The sequence below is a fragment of the Grammomys surdaster genome, unplaced genomic scaffold (assembly GCF_004785775.1).
Source record: "Grammomys surdaster isolate TR1022 unplaced genomic scaffold, NIH_TR_1.0 251, whole genome shotgun sequence".
Lineage (NCBI taxonomy): Eukaryota > Metazoa > Chordata > Mammalia > Rodentia > Muridae > Grammomys > Grammomys surdaster.
The window spans coordinates 2,602,477-2,618,352 of NW_021604692.1; the positions used below are offsets into that span (position 1 = coordinate 2,602,477).

Below are 15,876 nucleotides of genomic sequence, written 5' to 3' on the forward strand. Positions count from 1 at the left end.
GCCTTGTGCAATTTTCTTTAAATGGCATGAGATTTAGTTCTTATTGAGTGCCAGTGGGTATTTGATCTCATTTTTTTAAAAGTGGAAAACTACAAACTAATTAGTAGAAAATTGTTGTTTAGTGGACAAAATTAAGGTTTAACCATATAGTCTCTGCAGTGACTATTGATGACAGTTTTAGAAGACTTTTCTCTTTCTCTTTTGTCTTTTACATTCTGAGAATTGAACCCATGGCACCCCACATTCTAGGCCTGTGCTCCTCTGCTGAGCTACACCTCCACCCCCATGCCCTGTAAGATTGATTTTGATCCGTCGTCATAGTAGCATACAGACATGGTAGAGGTGTTGTAAGCACCTTTGCCTTGTAGTTTGCCAGTTACTCTAAAGAAAGGCAGATGACTCCTGTTTTTGCAGAACTTACAGAAAACACATTCAAAGAGAGTAAGAGATATTTTGATTCTTCATTCTAATTTTTAAAAAGATTTATTTATTCATGTGCTTTATGTATATGAATGCTCTGTCTTCATGCACACCAGGAGAAAGCATCAGATCCCATTACAGATGGTTCTGAGCCACCATGTGGGTGATGGGTATTGAACTCAGGACCTCTGGAAGAGTAGCCAGAGCCATCTGCTGAGCCATCTCTCTGGCTCCTTCTTTCTAATTTTTATTTTTGCTTTTTGTGTAGTATTTTTTTTTTTACCAATTCTTTGAGAATGGCATGATCACATTTGCCCCTAACTTACCCTGCTTTTATTTTTTTCCCAGCTCTCCCTTCCTCAGCCCCTTCTACCTTCTTGTTCTTTCCTCTGACTTTTTGTCTTATTCATAATCCACCAAGTCCAGCTAATGCTGTTCAAGTACTCCTGGATATGCCCATCCATGAGAGGGTAGGTGACCTACCAGGGGCCAACTCAAAGCCCACTCATTCTCCCCCAGCAGCCCTCAACAGTCAGTAGTTCCTCAGGTAGAATTCTAGAATGTTGACTGGCTTGATCTTGTACAAGCCACCACAGTTGCTGTGAGTTCCTGAGTGTAGTGGTCCTGTCAGGTCCGGAGCTACTTCATTCCTGTCTTCTCTGACCTCTGGCTTTTACAGTCCTTTTGCCTCTTCTTGCATAATGGTCTCTGCACCTTGTACAGGTGAGGCAGGTAAAGATGTCCCATTTGTGGCTGAGCACCCCCACAGGGGCTTATTCTCTGCACCTGACCAAGTCTGAGTTTCTGCATTAACTGCCATCCATTGCACAAAGAAACTTCTCTAATGAGCTCTGAGAGCTGCACTCATGGATGGGTATAGAGATGCAAATTCAGCGTGCAGTTTGATACTATGTCTACTTATCCAAATAGAGGCAGTAGTTTCACTCTTGGAGTCGGTGAGCTCCCTGTCCATGGTTCTCAGATCTTTAGTACTAGGCATGCATTGCCTCCTGTGGAGTGGGCCTGAAATACAACCAGAAGTCAGTTGGCTGTCCCCATATATTTTGTACCACCATTGCACTCATGAACACAATGCTCCTGTAGTCTGCAGGAGTCCCAGCCGCAGAAGACTGCTGAGGCTCCTCCCCCGACCAGCAACCGTATAGCACCTTCAGTACTATGAAAGTTAGCCTTCAAGAAGCAGCTCCCTGGTCAGCACCAGCTGATCACTTCATCCCCTGTGACCAAGGATGTGGTGTCTTCAGCAGTAGGCTCTTACCATTAAGTTCTGGTGGGCAGCCAAGAGCACTGACAATAATCTTCGTTATTTGTGGGTCTCTGGGACACCCCTGGCCAAACCACTTGAGGGAGGTATCCCACATGTGGCACTGGGGTTTTCATTTGTCAACTGTAGCTTCTGGGAGGAGCATTGTCATCTTTTCAGGATAACTCCAACTCTTCTATATGCTATAGTAACAAATACATACATCCTTTGAATCAGCAATTCATCTCCTAGGGACTTATTTTTATATGTATATTTGTCTACATATGGAATCATTATATGTCCTAGGTCTTTTCAGGGTGGACAATCAGGAACAGGTAAAGTGTATCTATGTTTTTGTTTGAGACGAATCTTACTTTGTACCCAACCTGGCCTCAAGCCCATAATCCTCCTGCCTTATCTGGGTAAGTGCAGAGATTACAGGTATGGACCACCGCATCCAGCAACTTAAGTGCACTTAGAGCATAGTGGTTAAATAAGTCATAATGCATCTATACAATGGGACATCATGCTGCTGTTGTTAAAAGATAAGGCTCTTTTTGTTGAGAGAACAAACTTCAAGGTAAGTTGTAGTAAGAAACAGCAAGATGCAAGCCATTGTAGATTACTGTACATAAATAATATCACATTATTGAAAATTTTCAGACTAAATATCTCATAATAGGACTAGAAAGAAGACTCAGTGCTTTAAGAGAACTGACTACTCTTCCTGAGGACCTGAGTTCAATTCCCAGCACCATATGGCAGTTTACAACCATCAGTAGTAACTCTAATCCCTGGGGACTCAATGCTGCCTTCTTGCCTCTGCAAGCTCTGTAATCATGTGCTGCATAGACGTATATGCAGGCAAAACACCCACACACGTATAAGAAAAGTAAAGGGAGAAGATCTAATAACGTTTGTGTGGACAGGAGAACTGGGTGCCTGGAGAATGGCAGGGGAGAAACATCTGCCTCTAAAAGGATTTTCATATAATAATTTTAAAAACATGAATCTATTATTTAAAAAATTCCCTGCCATGAGATTATCAGGAGCTCAAGGTTCTGGTGTCTCTTGGCTTTGATCTCGTCTCTTCTAAGGACACATCCAGGCATCTGCTCGCTGCCTTCCGCGTTTCCTAGCAGCAAATGAGCTCCGGTTTTTCTTTTTCTTTTAAGAAATATGTTTTTGTGCTTTTCCTCTTGCTTTCAGCATCTATTAAGTTGATGGCTTGATTTATGCACTGTTCCACATCCTCACTTATGAGCACACTTTGCATAAGCCATCTTTTACTGACAGAATTGAGAAGTATTCTCAGCACAAGCTAAGGTATTCAAGCAGCCAACGCAGAGCACCGTGAGTCTTCTGAAACTGAAGTGTCCTGAGACCAGAGAGCTCTCATCAAGGTTGTGTAATACTGGATGCCCATCGAATGCATATCCCCCATTTTTGTGGTGCTGGGGGTAGAACTCACCGTCTTATCATGGCATGCTAGTACTGTACCCTGAGCTACCCCAAACAAGGTCCTGTTATGAAGCACAGACTGGCCTCTAACTCAAGATCACCCTGCTTGAGTCTTTCAGATGCCAGGGTTACAGGCTGCCTCTGCCCGGCTTCTGCCCTCCCATTTGTTTAGTTCTTTATCTGTTCATTTTCTTGTGTGCCTTTGTTTGCTAACATGTACTCTATTGTTAAGCTAGACCTTAGTCAGGATTTTCCATTAGGGTTAACTCTAAGGTCCCTTGTTTAAGTTCATACTGTGTAAACTACACACTGTGCTTCACTTATTTAATTTTTTTTCTTTTCTTTTTTTTCTTTTTTCTTTTTTTTGGTTTTTCGAGACAGGGTTTCTCTGTGTAGCCCTGGCTGTCCTGGAACTCACTCTGTAGACCAGGCTAGCCTCGAATTCTCGAACTCAGAAATCCACCTGCCTCTGTCTCCCAAGTGCTGGGATTAAAGGTGTGCACTATCACTGCCTGGCTAAATGAATCATTCTCTTTTTTTCATGTTTCTCTTCTTCTTCTTTTTTTTCAAGACAGGGTTTCTCTGTATAGCCCTGGCTGTCCTAGAACTCACTCTGTAGACCAGACTGGCCTCGAACTCAGAAATCCACCTCCCAAGTGCTGGGATTAAAGGCGTGCGCCACTACCGCCCGGCCACTTATTTAATGTATCTTGGTATGAATTTGCTTAGGTTAACATTAAAAACTATGCCGGATTCCTCTATACGTATTTAACCCCTGCCCCTTGATGGAAACTGGAGTTCTTACTCTCCAGCTATCACTGGAGAGATCTGTCTACACATAAGACATTTACCTGTCTTTGTTTGGTCAAAAGGGCTGTACATTGAAAAATTGAAAACAGTTCATTACATTTTATTTATTTGTCTGTGTGTATGCATATGTGCACAGTTGTGGAATATATCAAGGTCAAAGAACACCTTATTGAGAATTTTACCATGTGAGTCTTGGACTGAACTCAGATCCTTAGGTTTGGTGGCAGGTTCCTTAGGTTTGGTGACGGGTTCCTTAGGTTTGGTGACAGGTTCCTTAGGTTTGGTGGCGGGTTCCTTAGGTTTGGTGACGGGTTCCTTAGGTTTGGTGACAGGTTCCTTAGGTTTGGTGACGGGTTCCTTAGGTTTGGTGGCGGGTTCCTTAGGTTTGGTGGCGGGTTCCTTAGGTTTGGTGGCGGGTTCCTTAGGTTTGGTGGTGGGCTCCTTTACTCACTGAAGCCTCTTGCTGGCCCTTGCACATTTAAAATTTTGATAGTTTCAAGTTGTTGTCCTTAGGGCTTTAGTAGTTCATAGAATAGGAGGTCACTCAGGCTTTTAAAAGACTTCCAGTAAGGGCTAGAGAGATGTGTCAGTGCTTAAGAATGCTTGATGCTCTTCCAACAGAGCAAAGTTCAGTTTCCATTACCCCTGTCAGGTGGCTCAGAGCAATCTTACAACCTCTTCTGGCCTCCATGGGCATCTGCACTTGTGCACCGTTCCACACAGAAATGCACATAATTTAAAATTAAAGTAAATCCTTTGGGGGGAGTTTTAGGGAGGGAGGCACATGGCCTATAATCCCAGCACTTGAGAGGCAGAGGGTGGCAGATCTCTGAGTTCCAGGACAGCCTGGTCTACAGAGTGAGTTTCAGGACAGCCAAGAATACACAGAGAAACCTTGTCTGGAAAACAAACAAACAAACAAACAAACAAAAAACTTAAAAAGAAAAAAACTCAACAATAACAATAAAAACAAAGGTGTGATACTTCATGTGTAATCCTAGCACATGTAATCCTTTCTCTAAAAAGAAAAGAAGATAAAAGCATCCTGTAGTATAAAATCAAATATTGATTGAGGGTGAATACAAATTAATCTTAGTGGACTGGAATCTTTTTACTACTGAAGCTGGCTAAGGTCCCAAGAGGAATACCTGGTCCACTAAAGTAACTAAACATGGCTATCAGAAGGTTAGCAGGTAAAGACTGGCCACTGCTGTTAGGCAGGCTCTGGTGACAACTGTACCATGCTCACTACTTTTGTCTTCTTTCTAGAACCTTAGCATCCCAAGACATTTTGGATTTGTAGCCCTCAAGGCTAAGCTGGTCAGAGTTCATCATGTCCAAGTTAAAAAGCTCAGAGTCTGTCCGGGTGGTAGTTCGCTGTCGACCCATGAATGGCAAGGAAAAGGCTGCGTCCTATGACAAGGTGGTGGATGTGGATGTGAAGCTGGGGCAGGTGTCTGTGAAGAACCCCAAAGGCACAGCCCATGAGATGCCCAAGACCTTCACCTTTGATGCTGTGTATGATTGGAATGCCAAGCAGTTTGAACTCTATGATGAGACATTCCGACCACTTGTGGACTCTGTCCTGCAGGGTTTCAATGGCACAATTTTTGCCTATGGACAAACAGGAACTGGGAAAACCTATACCATGGAGGGAGTCCGTGGTGACCCTGAAAAAAGAGGGGTCATCCCCAACTCCTTTGATCACATCTTCACCCACATCTCTCGGTCGCAGAATCAGCAGTACCTCGTCAGGGCGTCTTACTTAGAGATCTATCAGGAGGAGATCCGAGACCTGCTCTCAAAAGATCAGACCAAAAGGCTGGAGCTCAAAGAGAGGCCGGATACAGGAGTGTACGTGAAGGATTTGTCTTCTTTTGTCACTAAGAGTGTGAAGGAGATAGAGCATGTAATGAATGTGGGAAACCAGAACCGGTCTGTCGGTGCTACCAACATGAACGAGCACAGCTCACGGTCGCATGCCATCTTTGTTATCACAATTGAATGCAGCGAGGTGGGCCTGGATGGTGAAAACCACATTCGGGTAGGAAAACTGAACCTTGTAGATCTTGCTGGCAGTGAGCGGCAAGCCAAGACTGGAGCTCAAGGGGAAAGACTGAAGGAAGCGACCAAGATCAACCTGTCCCTGTCAGCCTTGGGTAATGTTATCTCTGCCCTGGTAGATGGCAAAAGCACCCATATCCCATATAGAGACTCGAAGCTGACCAGGCTTCTCCAAGATTCCCTTGGTGGCAATGCCAAAACTGTGATGGTAGCCAATGTGGGGCCTGCCTCTTACAATGTAGAAGAGACCCTGACCACTCTGAGATATGCCAACCGTGCCAAAAACATTAAGAACAAGCCAAGGGTCAATGAGGACCCAAAGGATGCTCTGCTTCGAGAATTCCAAGAAGAAATTGCTCGGCTCAAGGCCCAGCTGGAAAAACGTTCCATTGGCAGGAGGAAGAGGCGAGAGAAGCGGAGGGAAGGTGGTGGCAGTGGTGGGGGTGGGGAAGAGGAGGAGGAGGAGGGAGAAGAGGGTGAGGAGGAAGGGGATGATAAGGATGATTACTGGCGGGAACAGCAAGAAAAACTGGAGATTGAGAAGCGGGCCATTGTAGAGGACCACAGCTTGGTTGCAGAGGAGAAGATGAGGCTGCTGAAGGAGAAGGAGAAAAAGATGGAGGACCTGCGGCGGGAGAAGGATGCTGCTGAGATGCTGGGTGCCAAAATCAAGGTACTGTTCCCTTCTGCGGGCCTTTTCCCTTTTAGTTCCTTTTCTTTGATCGGGGTGGGGGGGGAGGAAATGCAGTTAGGGCCTTGGCATGGTGGCAAACACCTTTAATCCCCACACCTAGGAGGCAGAGGCAGGTGGACCTCTTGTGAGGCCTGTATAAAACTTCAGGACAGCCAGCTACAGAGAGAGACCCCCTTGCCCTAATAAAAGTCAAAACCAAATTACATTTATAATTGCCATGTATGTGTACTTTATGAAGACCAGCAATAAAACCAATACCCAGGCATTGTTGCTACCAGTAAGGAATAGGACAGCTCTTCTACCACCACCTCCTCTTCTTTTCCCTCTCTTCTCCTTCTCCTCCTCTTCTTTCTTCCTTCTCCTCCTTCCCCCCTCCCATTTTCTCTCTTTCTCTTTAAGAACATGTATATTTGATATTTCTGTTTATATTTTTGAATTAGGGTTTTTCTATGTAGTCTAGTCTGGTCCTTAGTCACAACAATTCTCCTGCTTCAGCCTACTCAACAATAGAGTACTATGCCCAGCATTTTTTTTTTTTTTAAGGCAGGGTGTCATGTAGTCCAGGATAGCCTTGAACTCAACAGTAGCTAAGAGTGAGCTCAGGCGTGTGCCACCATGTATGTTTTATGTGGCACTGGGTATCACAGCCCTAAGTGCATGTGGGACAAACACTGCCAGTTGAGCCACAACCTCAGCTGCCATTTCCTTAGATGCTCCTGTGTCCCCCACAAGGGCCATCAGACACCTGGAAGCCAGTGTTTGTCGTTCTCTTGCTTGTCTAGTTTCACGTGGGCTGTTACTTAAGGTGCTACCACAGTTTGCTTTTATTTACCAATGTTGTGTCCCTAAAAACCGGTACTGATGCCTGTAGTAGTGTGGTGGTGGTCATCACTATTACTGTTGCTAATATTCTGTGACGTTCCACTTTCCTCTTAATGTTGGCTATTTTCATGTTTGCTGCAACCATTCTTGTGCTTCGCTCCAGGAGACTATGTATGTGCAAGTTTGTTGCTGGTACCCTTATATTCTACAGTAAAATTTTTAAAAAAGAATTATTTATTTATTTTACATATGAGTACACTGTAACTGTCTTCAGACACACCAGAAGAGGGCATCAGATCCCTTTACAGATGGTTCTGAGCCACCATGTGGTTGCTGGGAATTGAACTCAGGGCCTCTAGAAGAACAGCCAGTGCTCTTAACCACTGAGCCATCTCTCCAGCCCCTTGAGTGAGTCTTTTGAAGCACCCACTTTTCTCCTCATTCTAACAGTGGAGATTATCCGAGTAACTTTTGTGTATTTGTGGGAGTAAAGCATTGTCTTTGTGTGATTTTAGCCCAGTATCCTGGTTGTATATACCCAGATTTTACTCTACAGTACTTCCAGTTAGTTCTAACAACAACCCCCAACCCCCAACCCACACATCCACCACCACCAGTTCTCTGTGCTGTTCTGTTACGGGCCTCTGAACCGTCTGTGCTGATATGCTCCTGAAGTCTGCTTGCTTTTCCTCAGAGGCTGGGTGATAGGCTACAGTGTGAGGATGCCTCAGCTTTGTGTTTTCCGTCTAGCAGTCTAGCACAGTGTTCTGGTCCCTTGGGTGCCCAGCTTTGGGCTGCCGGTGGACGTTAATGGCCAAGGAGACTGTAAAGCTGGTCCCAGAGGTCTGAGATGGTCACCAAATGACCACAATCTAGGATTCCTCAGAAGTAATGGATTCTGAATTTAAACAAACTGTAATTTCTTCTCTAAAATATAGCCACATTCTCTCCCCACTCCCATCTTGAGATGTGGTCTCACTGTGTAGCTGTGATTGTCATGGAGTTTGTTATGTAGATCAAGCTGCCCTTGAACTCATAGAAATCTGCTTGCCTCTGCCTCATGAGTGCTGAGATTAAAGGTCCCAGTTGAAGATTCTTAAGAGCAAGGCTGTGGACGTTTGGTTTCTGGACTTTTGTTCTGCTGGCCTCGGCCCCATCTCCACATTGAAGGCTCTGAGTCTGTGCAGCCTGCCCAGGGATGTCTTCTGAACACCTAGGCCCCAGAGCTTCCTGCCTCCCACAGCCATCAGCACTGGTGTCTGCCTTCCTTACCACAGTGAAGATTCCTAGTTGTCCCTGCTCACTCTTCTTCCCTCTCTTTTGGTCTCCTCTCAGTCCCAGGGCCTCTTGCTCTTGCCTCAGCAGGCTCCCTCACCCATGCCCTGCTGCTCAGCAGCCCCCTGCCAGGGCTCCATCAGCTGCCCTCTTCCAGGAATTCCTCCTGTTGCAGGGGTGTGGTCTTAAAACAGGCTGCCTGTGCACTCAGGCTTGGCGTACCTGTCCATGCTCCCCGAGGCTCTCAGAACCAAGCCTGGTTTCCTAACCGGGGTCTGAGGCTTTTGCTCCAACCTCTGGTGGCTGTGTCAACTTCTTTATTCTACTCCCCTGCTAAAAATGGGGGTAGGAGGTTTTCCTTAGTAGATTTTTATGTTTACTTCAGCTTTTTGTGTAGCTGTCCCTTCAGATAGGAAGCTGTCCCCAACTTCCTCTGAAAGCATGACTCCTCTCCCTTCAGTGTGCCTCTCCCATTAATTATTTAAACTTTCCTCCTGATAGCATCCCATACGATCTGGTTAAAACCTGTTTACTTGTCTGTGTCCCTAGGTGGACTCTGAGCCTTACAGTCCTCACTGACAGTAATATCTCTGGTCTGTAGTACACCAGATATGTTTAGTATGTGGAGAGAGGCATTAGTGCTGTGGATGAATAACCCAATAAATGACTTGGTTAAAAAATAAAAAAACCCAAACCCTGAAAAGCATATATGTTTGAAGCAGCCAGACCTTTAGTATCTTCAGGTGAGGTCCCATCCTGCTTTGGTCAGGGCACATTTATTTTCCCCCAGACCGGTTTTTTACTTGTTTGTTTTGTTTTGGTTTTTTTTTTTGTTTGTTTGTTGTTTTTTTTTTAACAGAGTCTCAATATGTACTCCGGGCTGGCCTGTAACTTACAATTCTCCAGCCTCAGTGCCAGTTGGTATGGACCATTGTGCTTAGCCAGTCATGAGCCTGTCCTCCAGATCTTCCTGTGAGGGGCTATGTTCTGGGAGAGGCCACAGCATGGATTTTACTTTGTTCCTCACCCAGGCCATGGAGAGCAAGCTGCTTGTTGGAGGAAAAAATATAGTAGATCATACGAACGAGCAGCAGAAGATCCTGGAGCAGAAACGCCAGGAGATCGCAGAGCAGGTAACCTTGCATTCTTGTATGGGGAGGAAGGCGTGCACTGATATCAGGCCACAGAGCAGACACCTGTGGGACAGGAGCTGTCAGCCAGAGACCAACTGGGAGCATCCAGCCCATACTGTGTAGACATGGTCACTAGGGCAAGCTGATGAATTTTGTGGTATCGCTCAGAAACGTCGAGAAAGAGAAATCCAGCAGCAAATGGAGAGTCGAGATGAAGAGACCTTGGAACTAAAAGAGACGTACACCTCATTGCAGCAAGAGGTAGACATCAAGACCAAAAAGCTCAAAAAGGTAGGAGACAGGGGTGCTGGGAGCCCTGGGGGAGGGTGCGCCTTCTTCGGACACCCTGTCCTCATCTGTGTCTCCCCTGGCCGTAGCTCTTTTCCAAGCTTCAGGCTGTGAAGGCTGAGATCCACGACCTCCAAGAAGAACACATCAAAGAGCGCCAGGAGCTGGAGCAGACCCAGAATGAGCTTACCAGGGAGCTAAAGCTCAAGTGAGTGCCTAGCAGGTCCTGCCATTGACTAGATCCAGGAATCGCTGTCCTGAGGACAACTCACCTGTTTGCCAGCTCTGTTGGTGATTTTAGTGTTTCTAACAAGCCAACAAGATGGATCTTTGGATCTTTCTTTTCCTTTTTTTTTCTTCTGAGATAGGCTCATGGTGTAGTCGTAGCTGATCTAGAACTTACTAGGTAGAGATTCTCCTGCCTCTGCCTCTGCCTCCCTCTTTGCTGGGATTAGCTTCTTTTACTAATCAAGTTTTAAGCTTAGGAAGGAGAGATTAAAATTCCGTGTGTGTAAGGAGGCTCATGAGGTGACTCGGGAGTACTTGATCCCCCACAGAAGACCCAGGCTCCATTCCCAGCACCACCATCTGGAACTCCAGTTCCAGGAAATCGGACGCCCTTTTCTGGCTTCTGTGGGCACCACAGTGTGTGGGGGGCTGCAGAGATAGCTCAGCAGGTAAAGGTGCTCAGTGTGTAGCCCTGGTGACTTGTGTTTGATCCTTAGAATGCACTTAAAGGTGGAAGGAGAGAATTTATTTCACAAAGTTGTTCTCTGACCTGCACACACACACACACACACACACACACACACACACACACACACTTTGTGTCCACTCACATCCTTACTCTGCTCATGCCTGGGTAGGAATGACCTTTCCATATTCTGGGGGCAGAGCACTCTTAGCACCTGTCATTTCTGTACTGCTATCTCTCTGCATCAGGTGAGGACCAGGTGTCTTTCATGTTTGTATTTCAGCTCTGTGTATGACACTGGCCTGGAGTAGTTGCTCAGTAGATGTTTGCTGAGTGACCTGACTCTTACCTCATTGCTCCATGTATTCATGTTGACAGATAGCCAACACTTTTATTTTGTTGTTGTTTTTGGAGGAAGAATTTCACCCTAGCCCAGGATGGCATAATAGATTCAAGGGAACCTCCTACCTCAGCTTCCCAGGTAGCTGAGACTGTACAGGTGTGTGCCATTGCCTGGCTCTGTGTGCAATCTTCAGCTGTATTCACCTATGTGTATTCTTACAGGCATCTTATTATAGAAAACTTTATTCCCTTGGAAGAGAAGAATAAAATTATGAATAGATCTTTTTTTGATGATGAAGAAGACCATTGGAAATTACATCCTATAACCAGACTGGAGTAAGTCACTGTTGACCTGAAGTAGACTTACCTGTGGGAAAACAAGGAATGTTGCAAGGTGGACTGGGGCACTGGGATGTGGGGACAGTGCACTGAAGCTTGGAGTTGGCCTGCTGATGTTGTGGCAGCCACTGGCCCAGGAGGTACAGGCTGGGTACTAGTTATGACATTAGGAACTGGGAGGCTTCATCACCCATGATCTAGTTAGGTATAGCGTTTCCTACAATCTCAAAATTTCCTTTCCCCTGTCAAGCTAAGTGTGCTAAGCCACAGGACAGAGGAGTTATTTTGTAAGTTAGTCTACACCTGGGCCATTCTGGGGCCCAGTTGTTCGTCACGGATGCAGGAGTACTGGTAGCTGTGCCCTTCCAGGTTGAAGGAAACGTGATGCCCACATGTGAATTAGATGGCGCCTCAGGGAGAAAAGCTAAGCAGTTACCATCAGGCTTCTGTCAAGCCTTGGTCTTAGGAATTCTGCTTTGAGTTCTTGCTCTGGCTTGGAGTACTTATCAGAGTACTCTGAGTACTTATCCCATTGGTCTCGTCTTGGGCTATGGGGCATATTCCAGCAGGCCCTTAACTTAATATTGTGATCTGTTTTCAGGAACCAGCAGATGATGAAGCGGCCAGTCTCTGCTGTGGGATACAAGAGACCACTGAGCCAGCACGCACGGATGTCCATGATGATTCGGCCAGAGCCCCGGTACAGGGTGAGAGGACTGTTTATGGATTTTAAAAAGTTGTTAAATTACATTCATTATTTTAATGTGTGCACATATGTTTGTGGCGGCAGGGTGGCATGCATGCATATGCCACAGCAAGGGTCAGAAGACAACTTGTGAACGTTGGTTTTCTTCTTTTTCCACCATGTGGGTCCAAAGGATCAAACTCAAGTTGTCAGGCTTGGGAGCAAACATTTTAACCCACTGAGCCATCTCAGTGGCCCCAGTGTTTGTATTCTTGTGTTTTTTCTTCTAGAGGAATTTAGGTTTGAGAAGTCCTCAGACACCATCGTGCCAAGTCTCAGGGTTTATATTTGAGGACTTGTACAATAATGATAACAGTACATGACATCCCAAGTGGACGGTGAAAACTAAACGGAACGGCAGGGGCTTGGAGTTTACTCCATAAAGCGCTTGTCTTTTGAGCAGGAGGACCTGGGTTCAAGACCCAGAAACCACATAAAAACACCAAGTGTGGTAACAGACACATTCTCACTACATTTGTTTGTGTGTGTGTGTGTGTGTGTGTGTGTGTGTGTATTCACTAAACTTACATTGACAGCCTTGGTAGCACAGACTTTTCCTCACAAGCCATCTTGCCAGCTCTGGTGGTGTGTCTTTGTAACCCCAATACTGGGGAAGTAGAGACAAGAGGATCCCTGGTTCTCACTGGCCAGCCAGTTTAGCCCAGTTGGTGAGCTCCATGTCTTAAAGGAGGTGGGCAGCTTTCCTGAGGCTGTTCTCTGGCCTCCTAGGCATGTACTTACATTTTCACACACAGTTAAAACAAGAAACGTGAAGCAGAGTGAGATTTAGAATGTCAGGACAAAGGCGGAGTGGGGAACAGGTACCCTGTCCACAGAGGCCAGGAGCCATGAGCAGAGAGGGATGCGCTGGCAGGTGTGTGAGACCTTAGAAAGATACACGTTTAGTGGTGGGACATGGGCCTTTGCTGGGGAACTGCTACTGTCATTTAACATGTGTGTTGGTTGCATGTCACTTAAAGTGACATAATTAAGCATTGTTTAACAACATCAAAATATCTTGCAATAAAATGCTGCAGTTTTCTGTTTGCAAATACTTTCTGTGTGCTGGGCTTATACCTGAGGTCTGATTGCCTTCTCTGATTGAACTCTGCCATCGTGTCTGTGTAGCCAGTCCTGTTGTTTAGAGGGTGAGTAGGTGGTAAGTGATGGACTGGGAGGCTATGCATGACTAAGTTATAAAACAGTTTTACTATCCATGGTGACACACATCTGCAATCCAGCATGTAGGATGTAACTAAAGGCCAGCCTGGTCATTATAACATGATCCAGGCCATCCAAAGTTACACATAAAAACCTTACCTCAACAATAGCAATAACAAAAACTTTTTTTTTTTTTTTTTTTCGAGACAGGGTTTCTCTGAGTAGCCCTGGCTGTCCTGGAACTCACTCTGTAGACCAGGCTGGCCTCGAACTCAGAAATCCGCCTGCCTCTGCCTCCCAAGTGCTGGGATTAAAGGCGTGCGCCACCATCGCCCGGCGGTAACAAAAACATTTAAAAAGTTTGTGCTAGAGGAGTATATATGAATTAAAACTCTGGTGTATGAAGCATGCGCATGTGAGCTCCTTACTTCTGATCAGCGAAAGTCAATTTTAAGTTCCTTCATTTTACTTCATTGTATTTTGCAACCTTTATTATTTTTGTGATGAAGATTTTTACAGGATCATGTGCTGTGGCTTAACCTGGCCTAGAACCTGTCTGGAGCACAGAATAGCTTTAAACTTAGGCAGTCCTCCTGCTTCAGCCTGCCGAGCACAGAGAATGCAGGTGTGAGCCATCATAACTGACTTCACTTAAAAATTAAAAAAAAAAAAATCCTCTCCTTTCAAGCCAGAACCAGATGAACTGGGTGCTGTTCCTTCTGGTGCTTAGTCATTTAAAATAGAGAAAGAAAAGCAAAAACTGCTTATTGTGTGGGATTTTACATGGAGGAAGAAGGGGAGGGTCAGGCAGAAGCGTCTGAAGCATGTTGTTAGCAGTTTCAGATGGTGCAAAATCTTCAGGTTTTTAAAATTGAGTCAAGAAAATGTTTTTAAAGTGCACAAATAAAATGTGTGTCTTTCCAGGGGACAGGCATGACCAAAAGTGGGATGAAAGCAGTAACTGGATGTTTAGTAATCAGCCTGCATTACTGGAGAACTCAGTGTACTGCCTGGATGTTCAAAGCTGAGGAATGGGCCTCCTGGGTCTCTGGAACCCCAGGGCTAGACTCCTGGAGGCAGGAGGCAGCAGCTGTTTAGTGGCACAAGGACACGCTGTCTCTGTACATGAGTTGTCTTCCGAGTTAGGGCTCATTCACCAAATGGTGCTCTGTGATGGAGGCAGTTTACACACTGGTTATGAAGCAGGGCCTAAAATTAGTCCTTCAAGTAGAGCTCAAGCACATGCCTTGCCCTGCACCCACTTCCAGGAACACAGATGCTGCTACCTACAAACAGCTGGAACATCTGTGTAAGCTATTAGTGATGGCTATTTTCTTCTCTGTACCTCTTCACATCTTGTATCAGACATGTTTATTGCAAAAAAACAAAAGAAGAAAATCAGGGTAGAAAATTAAAATCACCCATCTTAAGTATGACTAGTCACACCTGGAAGGATGAGGCAGGAGGACTGCCATGAATTTCAGGCCACCTTGTATACATAGGATAAAAGGAGATCACACATACACACACACACACACACACACAGAAAGACACCTAGAATAATCTATAAATAGCATAGAAATAAGGCAAAATTGTTGTGTGATAAAGACAAACATTATCTAATAGTCCAAGAAGATACTACCACTTACTTACAATCTGCAAAGCCCAGAAACATGAAGCCAGACTGAATGAACTGAAGGCAGAAACGACAGGTCAAATATAATTGTTGGCGATTTCACTGCTGTATTTTCAGTAGTGGATAGAACAGCTCAACATGTAATTAATGAGGAAACAGTAGATCTGATCAATATTAAAGACAAATTCAACCTAACAATCTGTAAAACACTTTTCTTCACCCCTCAAATAATTCAAAACATGCATTATCTTAAATACACACCAGATGCTTTGTTCACACCAAAGAATTCCAAAGTCTGTGTTGTCCTGCTCACCTTTCGTTTTCAGCCTGACACAGCCTAGAGTCACTGAGAGGAGACTTCAGACTGAAGAACCGTCTAGATCAGATTGGCCTGTAGGCATGTCTGTTGGGAGTTGTCATGATTATCAGTTGTTACAGAGGGCCCAGCCCACTGTTATCCCTAGGCTGTATAAGAAAGCTAGCCAAGTATGAACCAGTGAATGAGCTAGCGGGTCAGCAGCGTTTCCCCATGGTTCCCACTGTCCTCATATGCTGTGTTTCCTGATCAGTTATACTGTGTGGAAGAGTGAGCAGGCCTGCCCAGGTTCCTGCCTCAACTTTCTGCCTTGACTTCCTTCAAGGATGGACTATGTATGATCTTGAAGTGTAATATGTTTCTCTTCTCTCTCTCTCTCTCTCTCTCTCTCTCTCTCTCTCTCTCTCTCTCT

General features: G+C 45.2%; 1 protein-coding gene across 2 annotated transcripts in view; it reads left to right on the forward strand.

Annotated features, from left to right (window-relative positions):
• Positions 1–15,876, forward strand: part of Kif3b (kinesin family member 3B) — a 41,144-nt gene that overhangs the window by 19,882 nt on the left and 5,386 nt on the right. Inside the window, exons 2-8 of one of the 2 annotated variants that reach the window (XM_028774979.1) lie at positions 5,225–6,444; positions 6,598–6,692; positions 9,842–9,943; positions 10,112–10,234; positions 10,321–10,439; positions 11,490–11,603; positions 12,208–12,313. In XM_028774979.1, coding sequence (XP_028630812.1) covers positions 5,289–6,444; positions 6,598–6,692; positions 9,842–9,943; positions 10,112–10,234; positions 10,321–10,439; positions 11,490–11,603; positions 12,208–12,313 — 1,815 coding nt within the window. In that variant the 5' untranslated portion in view covers positions 5,225–5,288. Of the gene's footprint in view, positions 1–5,224; positions 6,693–9,841; positions 9,944–10,111; positions 10,235–10,320; positions 10,440–11,489; positions 11,604–12,207; positions 12,314–15,876 lie in introns of both variants that reach the window. The other variant, XM_028774978.1, reaches the window with a different exon arrangement.